The 9,846-nt window shown below is 58.6% G+C and overlaps 1 protein-coding gene across 1 annotated transcript; it reads right to left on the bottom strand.

Moving 5' to 3' along the window:
- Window positions 1-1,465: 1,465 nt before the first annotated feature.
- Window positions 1,466-9,048, bottom strand: LOC311511748 (osteoclast-associated immunoglobulin-like receptor). The gene is made up of 6 exons (XM_084612599.1): window positions 8,507-9,048; window positions 8,236-8,271; window positions 6,690-6,980; window positions 5,974-6,264; window positions 5,083-5,193; window positions 1,466-4,705 (listed from the first exon to the last, which is right to left on the bottom strand). Exons 1-6 carry the CDS (start codon window positions 8,535-8,537, stop codon window positions 4,596-4,598), a joined length of 870 nt encoding a protein of 289 aa, XP_084468725.1. The 5' UTR covers window positions 8,538-9,048; the 3' UTR covers window positions 1,466-4,595.
- Between the last annotated feature and the right edge of the window lie 798 nt (window positions 9,049-9,846).

Below are 9,846 nucleotides of genomic sequence, written 5' to 3'. Positions count from 1 at the left end.
TTCTTTGGCACAGTCAAGTTTCGAAGGCGTACTAAGTCCATGTGCAGTTGTATGAAGTCAACGTTCAGTTGTAAACTTTTGAAAGACCAGCAGTAATGTTTTGTTCAAAGGAGCGAATATTTCAGAGTTACGAACAACCTCCAATCCCGAGGTGTTTTGTGACACGAGCCGTGGCACCGTGAGAGGAGCGGGCGTGATGGGGTCACCAGCCGGGAGAGGCCCAGGCACCTTCTAATGCCCCTGCAGAGACCCGGTCCCCGAGCTGGAGGAGACGTGATTATGTGGCCAGGCCCCTAGAGAGGGAGGTGACACAGGCTTTGTTTATACGCCATTGGCTGGAGGGCAGCAGGAAGCTGGGGGTCAGGGGGCTCCATTCCCGGCTCCGGGAGGGGAGTGGGGTCTAGTGGTTAGAGCAGGGGGCTGGGAGCCAGGACCCAGGTGTGATGGTCTCGCCGTCACCAGCCCTTTGCTCTGACACTCCCCTCTGCCATGGCCTGTCACCCTCAACTAACACGCCCCACCTCTGCCTACCCCCCATCTCCCATCCTGCCCCCTGGCCTATCCCCCTTTGTAGCCCCCCAAGCCCGCCCCCCGCACACCCTGCCCCCACCATGGCCCGTGCCGTCTCACACCCCCATCCCCTGCCCCGTTTCCCCTCAAATGCCCATCCCCCGCCCTCAGTTAAGATGGCCGCCACATCCCAGTGTCCCCAGTGGGCTTGGCGCCAGGCTGCCCTCTGGGAAATGGCGCTGACCTGGGCTGGGAGGGGCAGTGGGGGGCAGGGGAATGCAGGGGGTGGGAGAACATGGGGGAACATTGGCAGCCAGGGGGCTGAGGGGGCAGGACAGTGACCGGGAAGGGGGGGGGAACAGAAGCTGCCCCCCCGTGATTAGGGGCGCCTGGGTTCCCCCTCATGAGCGTTTCAGGGTGAATCTGCCCCATGGCTATGGTGGGTGGCGGGCGTCCCCTGCTTCTCGCTCCACCTCCCACCTCCCGCACGTGGCTAGTCCCAGCTCAGCCGGAGTTTTGGCAGGAAAACAACCCCCCCTCATCCGCCGACCCGGAATCTGTGAGAGGGGAGCCCCTCTCCCCCCGTCCTTATCCCATCCCCCCTCCAACCTTCTCCCTGGATTTGGTCCATCTCCCCTCAAAGCTCTGCCAACCCCATCCCATCTCCCCTCAAATCCCCATCCTCTCAGCCCCGGTCCTGTCTCCTCTCAAAGCCCCCCAGCCCGCACTAGTCTTGGTCCATCTCCCCATCGTGCCTCCAACCCTCGTTCCCCTCTGCCATCTCCCCTCAAACCCCATGTTGTGCCCCCCGTGACCTCCCCACCTCAGCCTGTCTCCCGTCCAACACCCACCCAGCCACCCTGTTTCAGTCTCCCCTCAAATTCCTGTCCCCACTTCCTCCCTGATCTCAACCTGTCTCCCCTCTAATCCCTCCCCCCCCACCCCTCGGCCTGTACCCCAAATTCCCGGAGCCCTGCTGCTCTTTGCAGAGGGTCTCACAGGCCCAGAGGGCTCAGGGGGGTTGGAAACTCCCTCCCTCGCCAGCTTAACACAGGCCAGGGGCCGGGGGGCTCGTTTCAAACAAAACCCCTGGTTTTACTCGGCTCCTGGGCAAACCCCCAGCAGCAGCCATTCAAAGGCAAAGCTTTTGGGTTAAACCCCCAGACAAGGAAACAAACCCAGCCTGTCTACTGAAACGGGGGCTGAGCAATGGCGGCCAACAGCCGGAGTCAGACTGGCTCCAAGTCCCGCTCCTTCGGGAGTCACCGGAGCAGAGGTGCTTGTTTCCAGAAAAGCCGGGCTTTGTGCAGAGGAACCGGTTCATTTCACTCTCCGGACGGACGGGCAGGGCGGCCGCTGACCCCGCTCCTAGTGTAAGCGGGGGAATGGTCCCGCTATTGTGGGGAACTTCGCTGGCTTATACACGCCCCGGTGGGATTGACTGGCGAAAGGATCTGAGTCTTCGCTCCCACGCCCTTTACCCCTTTCCTCCCTCCTGTGCAGCAGAGTCCTCATAACCCTGGCAAGGCTGGGCCCCGCATTCCTGCGGGCTCAACCCCCAGTCTTGTCATAGTCACTTAGGACAAGGGTGAGGGTGTCCCCACTCCGGGGCACTCTCTCTGCACCGGATGCTTCCCTGACCCACTGATCATTACACAGAGTTCAGAGCACATACAATTCATTAAACACAACTCATAAGAAAATAAGGAAAAGATGGGGAAGGTTTAAGGAAAGAAGTCACCCGCCCTGTGGGCACGGGGGCACCACAAACAGTGTCTCTGCATGGGAAAGGAAGTTCACAGTCTGTTCCTCACACTTTCCAGGCATCCTGCCCAGGCCCTGGCCGTGCCACAGTGATACCACAGGGTGACAATCTGTACCTCAAAGTAACACCATGGAGCCCCCGTATTCACCACTACGATAGAATTATGATAGCTTGGGTAGAAAAAGAAAAGGAGGACTTGTGGCACCTTAGAGACTAACCAATTTATTTGAGCATAAGCATCCGATGAAGTGAGCTGCAGCTCACGAAAGCTCATGCTCAAATAAATTGGTTAGTCTCTAAGGTGCCACAAGTCCTCCTTTTCTTTTTGCGAATACAGACTAACACGGCTGTTACTCTGAAACTTGGGTACAAAGTCTGCCTTGTGAGGCATCATTTTAAAAGTGCTGAACGTTAACAAAGTTGAACATTAACATTAATGTTGTTAAACATTTAAAAGCCTCTTGAACATTCCTGTCCTGGTGCATTGTATGTGCGATCCTTGTAGGGGAAGTGATGAAGCATTGCTGTGTGTGCTACTCAACTATGGCCTGAAGTTGGGAGATGCCCACAGCCAAACTTTCAACTGCAACAAAGGACCAGCCAGACACTGTTAATAGTTCATCAACACCCCTCAAGGAAAGAATCCACTATCCCAGAGACTGAGTACAATGGAGATTGCTTGAGCAATGGGGACCGCCTGATCCCCGGGTCACAGCAAAGATCTTTCCAGCAAACTGGAAAAAAATATAAGCGAGGGGAAGGGACATAAGGGCTTCTCTTCCCCACAACTCAACACCTGGAGGAAGGTCTGAAGGACAAAGGCTTTGAACTGGAGAAGGGTGGTCCCAGGCTGGGATGGAGTCCAGTCTGTGTATTGAGGATCTGTAACCTGCTTGTATCATCTGTCAGGGGGAGACACTGCCTGATTCAAATCCTGTTTCATTTGTAGAAATTAGACTGCGAATATATTTTTGTTTCTTAAGTAGCCAACTCTGATCTCTGCACCTGCTCCTTATAATCTCTTAAAATCTCTCCTTCTGGAGTTAATAAATCTCTTTTATATCTGACCTAAGACAGTGTGTTTTGCTTGAAGTGCTTGGGAAATCTCCACTCAGTTTACAAAGGCTAGTGCGTGTCCACTCCACACCGAGGGAGGGGTGAACTTAATGAACTTACACTGGACTGGCTTCTGACCAGGGTAGGATGGTACCAGTCTGGGGTGCAAGGCTGGGGAGCTGGCGGGAATTGGCTGGAGCCCCCCTATTGATGGTACCTGAGTGGCTGGGAGATCATTCGTGTAACACATTTGGGTGGGTCCCTGCCTGTGGATGGCTGTGTGACTGCAGAGCCTCTCCAAGGTTCGCAGCTTGACATCAGCATCACAGTGTGAGAGGCAGGCCAGGTTAGTGGCTATGGAGGGGGTCCCACAGTCCGGGTTGCTCCTTGGGGACCCCATCACACACAGGTCAGACACTTATTCTGGCTGTGGCCAGATGCCCTCAGGTGCTAGATGGCAGGACCCTTCTTCCCAGCGTTAGGATCCCCCTCCGAGTCTGGCCTGCAGGGCCTCTTGGCTGGGGACATCTCTCTGTGCTGGCCCAAAGTCCCTCCCGTCAATTTGGGGCTATTATCTCCTGGTTCCAGCTTCTGTTTTCCCCCAGCGCGATATCGACAGTCGTGGGGCTGTAGCCAGGGGGCTTTTCAGGTCAGACCAACCCAGCATCTGTGTCTGGTTCTCTCACCTGGGTTACAACGTCCAGCGTCGTCCCCAATTTCCCCTGGTTCCCGCGGCCTTGGCACAGCTGGGGAACTTGCCCGTGGGTTTTACAGGGGAGCTCGCAGCCGGGCCGCTTCGCAGGCTCCACCGCCACAACCGTGCGAACGACCCCTGGGGTGGCTCAGGCAGGGGGGTCAATCCCATGTCCTCTCCGGCGTGGCTGTATCGGAGCGCGTCCCGGAGACCATGAGCAGGGGGGGTGCTGCCCATGAAGCCCTGTCCTTGCCTTGATGGCCCAGCCGTCTTGTAGGGCCCGGAGCTCTCCCCAGGGCGCCCCGTGGCACAGACTCCCCATCCCGCTGCCATTAGCCATTTCCGCCACCCCTAGATGGAGGCCCTGACACAGCCCCTCCCCCAGCCCCACGCCGAGCTGGGCCCATCCGGATGCTCAGACGGATTCGGCTGCACTGGTCCTTCCGGCTCCATCCTGACGATGCAGCGTCACGTCGCTCGGGGTGAGGGTGACCCCGCTGCCCTTCCCCAACGCGGAGGCAGCCAGGCTGTAGTGGGGGGAATCGTGGAGTGTTGGGGGGCTCACCTCACCTACCGTCCGCCCCTCCTCCAGCTGTGGGCAGCCTTGGCCAGGATCAGCGCCAGGGCCAGCAGGACCCCGGCACTCAGGGCCAGGCGGACGATGTTGCCCCCGGTGTAATCTGGGGGTGACAAAGGGGGAGGCGGGTTGGTGCAGTCAGACCCACCAGGGCCCCCTCCTGCTCCTGCCCCCCAGGACAGGAAGCTGCAACAGCTCCCTATCCCCATCCCCCCACCCTGTCTGTATCTGTGTCCCCGTGCAAACCCCTCGATCCATCCCACAGCAGGGAGCCCCTCCCTGTGGCATCTGGGTCCCACATACCCCTAGTAACTCCAGCCATTCTCCCCACCTAGCCCCAGCCCTTCGTGGATCCCGCTGCGGGTGGCTCTTTGGGCAGAACGAGCCCGTTTAACTGGCCAAGGGGGTCTCCACCCCTGCCCCCACGCTGCCTGGGCCCTGGGGCAGAGTGACCAGGAGACGCCAAGCTGGGGCCCTCACCTCTCACCCCCAGCAATGAAGGGTCACTGGGGTAGGACATGGCGACCGGCTCCTGCGTGGCGAACCCCCGGCTGGGGCGGACAGAGACGGAGGGCTTGGGCAGAGTGGGATCTGGGAGCAGAAGGACACAGGCCGTGAGACACAGACCCTGGGTGGGGAGGGGCCGACACGGCAACCCAGCCACTGGCCCCTCACCAGCACAGCTCCCCATTGAGTGCTGGGTGTCCGGGGGAGTGGGGAGGGGACGGCTGAGCAGCCCCTGGACCCCGAGGCTTCTGTGCATCCCCCGAGACGGGGAGTATCCTTCTGGGAGAGGACCCCTGTTCCGCATCTCCCCCTTGGGGCAGGGATCCCCCCTCCCTCGGACTCAAATTTCCATCAGCTGCTAGTCCCCCCAGTGACTCTGTCCCCCATGAGCAGCAGGTGGACCCCCCTTTTCCGGGAGGTTAGCCCTGCAGCCCCCCCACGCTGCACAAGGCACCGCCTTGCCACCGACTCCCATAGCCGGAGAACCCCCAGGCCAGTCCCCCACCATCAGAGGAACCACGGACTGGCCCCAGTCCTGGGTCAGCCCCAGCCAGCCAACCAACCCGAGCCCCAGCCATGCAATGCCGAGCATCCGCAGCCACCCTGAGCAACCCCAGCCCTGTACTATGCCCGCGTAGCCCCAGCCCCCAGCCAGTCGGCCAACCACAGCCCTGGGCCGGCCGGCCTGAGAAGCCACTGGCCTATTATACCCGCCACCCATGCCATGTCCACTCCCCGGCCGGGCGTCCGCTCTGCTGGGCTCAGGGCAGAGGCTGGCTCTGAGAGTCCCATCAGCATGGAGCCCATCCCCCCGCCCCGGCGAGGGTCCAGCTGGGAGCGTGGATGCCAAGCTGGGCCCCTCACCTGCTACCACCAGCTGCACGGGGTGGCTGGGCTGCGAGGAGACGAAGGGCTCTGACCGGGGCCGGTAGCTGCAGCCGTAGCTCCCTCCGTGCTGCCGGCCCACGGTGGGGATGCGGAACTCGGCCCCGTCCCCAGCAGGGTCCATGTGTCGTGGCGGGTTCAGGTCTCCAGCCTTGTGCAGGAAGAACCTCACGTCCCGGCGCTGCCCCCGACACCGGATGGTGACGTCTGCCCCTGGGGCGGTGACCCCAGTGGGGCTCAGAGAGATGGAGGGTCTGGGCAGGCTGGGATCTGCGCACGGGAGACAGGCTGTGAGAGTCAAGCCCCCCAGGGCGCCGGGTGCACACGTGAGCGGCTAGTCCGGCCCGGCCACGGCTCCATTGCTATTTTCAGCTCCATCAGAGCTAGCCCGGCTGCCGCCCGCCGGCCCCCCACTGCAGGGCAGACACCCCACAACAGCCCACAGCTCTGGGGTGACCCCGGGGGGGCGGCTCCCTGCCTCCGGCCTGGCCTCAATCAGGGCCACGCTCGTCTGGGCAGGGGACAGAACTTCTTCGGGGGTTGGGGTACGAGGTCCCCCAGCAGCCAAGAGCCCCTCAAACTTCCCCACCTCTGGCCCCAAGGCCAGGCGCCCTGCCTCTGGCTGGGCGTGGGGCTGGGAGCAGGGTTGGCTGGGTGTGGGGCTGGGAGCCGAGGTGCCGGGCTGGGCCCCTCACCTGCTACAATGATCTGCACAGGGTCACTAGGCTCCGAGTAGCGGGTTGGTCCTGTTCTGTGGCTATAACGACAGATGTAGCTGCCCCCGTGTTTCCGTCTGGCGCTGGGGATGGGAAATTCAGCCACATAACTAGCAGGGTCCGTGTACGTCAGATGGTTCCCGTCTCCATCCTTGTAGAGGAGGAACCTCATGCCCCGGCCCTGATGCCAACACCGGATGGTGACGTTTCCCCCCATGGGGATCACCCCACCGGGGCTGACGCAGATGGAGGGTTTGGGGCGGGACCCCTCTGGATTCACAAACAAACAGGCAGTAAGTGGGGGTGACACAAACCGCGTCCATCTGGTGCAATCCTCTGCCCGTCTGTTGTTCCAGCGTCTTACCACCCCCCCCACCCCACCCCGGGGCCTGTCCCTGGGTGCAGGCCCTGCCCCTGGCTCACAGCCAGGGAGAGACACAGCAGGGGGAAGGAGATTTCCAGTCTCAGATTCCTTCATTTCTCCAGGGTCAATTCAGCCCTGCCCCCACTGCAGTCAGGAGTGACTCCGGATTGACCCCAGGAGCTGAGATCACAATCACCCTCCTGTTTCTCTAACATTGTAGCCCAGCGGCAGCTCTGCTGGGGTTGGGCTGAACATGGATTATTCTTTAGAATATTCTAAAAACCACAAAAAGAAAAGGAGGACTTGTGGCACTTTAGAGACTAACCAATTTATTTGAGCATAAGCTTTCGTGAGCTACAGCTCGCTTCATCAGATGAATAAATTGGTTAGTCTCTAAGGTGCCACAAGTACCCCTTTTCTTTTTGCGAATACAGACTAACACGGCTGTTACTCTGAAATCTAAAAACCACGTTTACTCCAATTGTCCGGCAATGTGCTCTACACACAGGAGCGCCGGGTGGGGTTCGTGGGACAAATCTGAGTCCTTTGAGCAAAGGCTCCGAAAAACATGTTTGCAAAATCCCCTGGTTGTTCTAACATTTTCCTGCCCACCCCTGGGGCCCAAACTCCGGCTCTGCTCCAGCCCAAACCGCTCTCAGCCGCTGGGGATTTAGCTCTGCTCCACCCGGTGCTGGGGGCCCATTTGGGGATGGGATATTTCCAACGGGATGTTCCGAATGCCGGGTCAGGCTGAGCCTGACTCACAAGCAAAGCAGTGACAGGTGCGTGTGCAGCAAGCCGAGGGTGAGACACAACGGTGCCTTGCTCCAGTCCCTCTGCGGATCCACTTCTTACAGACCTGCTCTGACTGATCCGTTCCCCTGGGCTACCGCCAGCTCCCCGGGCACAGTTCGGGGGTGCTGCGGGGTGGCTGGTGCCTTCACTCTGTATTTCCTGGGGGGCAGAGCTTTGAGTGCAGGCGAATTCTCCCTGTGTGGTGCCCATCCCTGTAATGAGTGGGGCGAGGTCTCAGTCCCCACCTCTGGGTGTGGAGGGGAGCAGAGATCTGACAGGATCATCCCTTTGGGGGATTGGCACCCACCACCCCTCGTCCTTAATGTGGAAATTCCCCCAGCTCCCCCATTCCCCACAGAAACTCACCTCCTGACGTCCCGCTCCGCCCAGCGAGCCAGCAGCCTGTAAAGGAGATGGGCCGTTAGGGACCAGATCCCAGAACAACTGGATCCTACACCCTGGTTTCAGATCTGCTGCCCCCACAATGGGCACACGCTGTGGTCTCAGATCCCCCCTATGGACACATACACTGGCCTCAGACCTTCCTTCCCCCCCCCCCCCCCCCCGCCCCACAGGCACACGCCCTGGTCTCAGATTTCCCCCATGGACACAAGCCCTGGCTCTCTCTGATACTCACCGAGGAAGAGGACTGTGAAAGCAAATGCCATGATGGGGACAGCGGGGTGCCCCTCAGCACTGCCCCCAACGCCCCAAAGCCCAGCTCCACTGAGCCCCAAATAAGGAACTCAGCTGGTGACTCCAGCTACAGGAAGTTGATGATGTGTCATCTCCTCCTATGTCCGTCACATGTTGTCTGTAATCTGCAGGTGAAATCACAGGCAAAGCAAGCAGAGGTCTCTGCAAAACCCAGGAAACCCTGGGATCATCAACCTGGCCAAGCATCATGCAGCTCCCAGCTTGTCCATGTCTCTGTGGGGTGGGGGGAGAGATCACCCGCAGTGCACCCTCCAGCATTGGGGAAGGGGCATGAGGCTGGGAGCCAGGAGACCACAGGGTCTTGTCTTCAATCTTCCACTGACCACTACAGTCGAGCCCCAGAGTTAGGAACTGACCAATCAACCACACACCTCATTTGCAAAAGGAAGTGACCGATCAGATGGCAGCAGAGATAACTTAAAAAAAACAAGCAAATACAGAACAGGTCTGTGTTAAACATAAACTGCTAAAGAAATAAAGGGGAAGTTTAAAAAGAAAGATTTGACAAGGGAAGGAAAGTGTTTCTGTGCTCGTTACATTTAAATTAAGATGGTTAAAAGCAACATTTTTCTTTGCCACAGTCAAGTTTCGAAGCCGTACGAAGTCCATGTGCAGTTGTATAAAGTCACTGTTCAGTTGTAAACTTTTGAAAGACCAGCAGTAACATTTTGTTCAGAGGAGTGAATATTTCAGTTGTGAACAACATCCATTCCCCAGGTTTTCATAACTCTCAGGTTCTACTTAGCGTAACCAGAGGGCAAGTGTGAAAAATCGGGACGGGGGTGGGGGGTAATAGGTGCGTATATAAGAAAAAGCCCCCAAAATCGGGACTGTCCCTATAAAATTGGGACATCTGGTCACCCTAGTTCTACTGTATTTCCATGCAGATTCACAAACACTCCCTTCTTCCCACACACACACACACCGCCTGGTTTGTTGCATTCTGAGTTCAAAGCTGGCTGGTGACCCATGTAGGTAAAATGAATACGTGATCATGCAATTAAAGGGGGCAAAGTTAAGGAAAACTTAACTGTGGCATTTCCTGGTGCTGGAGGGTTTGACTCCGCAGCCTTCCCGCTCAGCCTGCCAAGCTGCCCACCTGCGACACGAGCCGTGGCACCGTGGGAGGAGCGGGTGCGATGCGGGACGCCTGGGTTTGCTGCCCCTTGCCCACAGCTGAGCAATGATGACGGGTTTACACTGTAACGCCTGGTTCTAAGGGGCTTTTCAGCATGTGAATTAAATCAACCAGGTTCAAAA

The sequence above is a fragment of the Lepidochelys olivacea genome, assembly GCF_965140295.1.
Source record: "Lepidochelys olivacea isolate rLepOli2 genome assembly, chromosome: 23".
Lineage (NCBI taxonomy): Eukaryota > Metazoa > Chordata > Testudines > Cheloniidae > Lepidochelys > Lepidochelys olivacea.
This window is presented reverse-complemented; position numbering and strand designations above follow the sequence as displayed.

What these genes read in the sequence shown, in the direction of transcription:
- LOC311511748 (XM_084612599.1), bottom strand. Translation starts at nt 8,537, where the DNA reads ATGGCATTTGCTTTCACAGTCCTCTTCCTCG. An exon ending in TTTCACAGTCCTCTTCCTCG is followed by an intron (nt 8,272 to 8,506) that starts GTGAGTATCAGA and finishes TCTCCTTTACAG; the next exon opens with GCTGCTGGCTCGCTGGGCGG. An exon ending in CGTGCAGCTGGTGGTAGCAG is followed by an intron (nt 5,194 to 5,973) that starts GTGAGGGGCCCA and finishes TTCTGCTCCCAG; the next exon opens with ATCCCACTCTGCCCAAGCCC.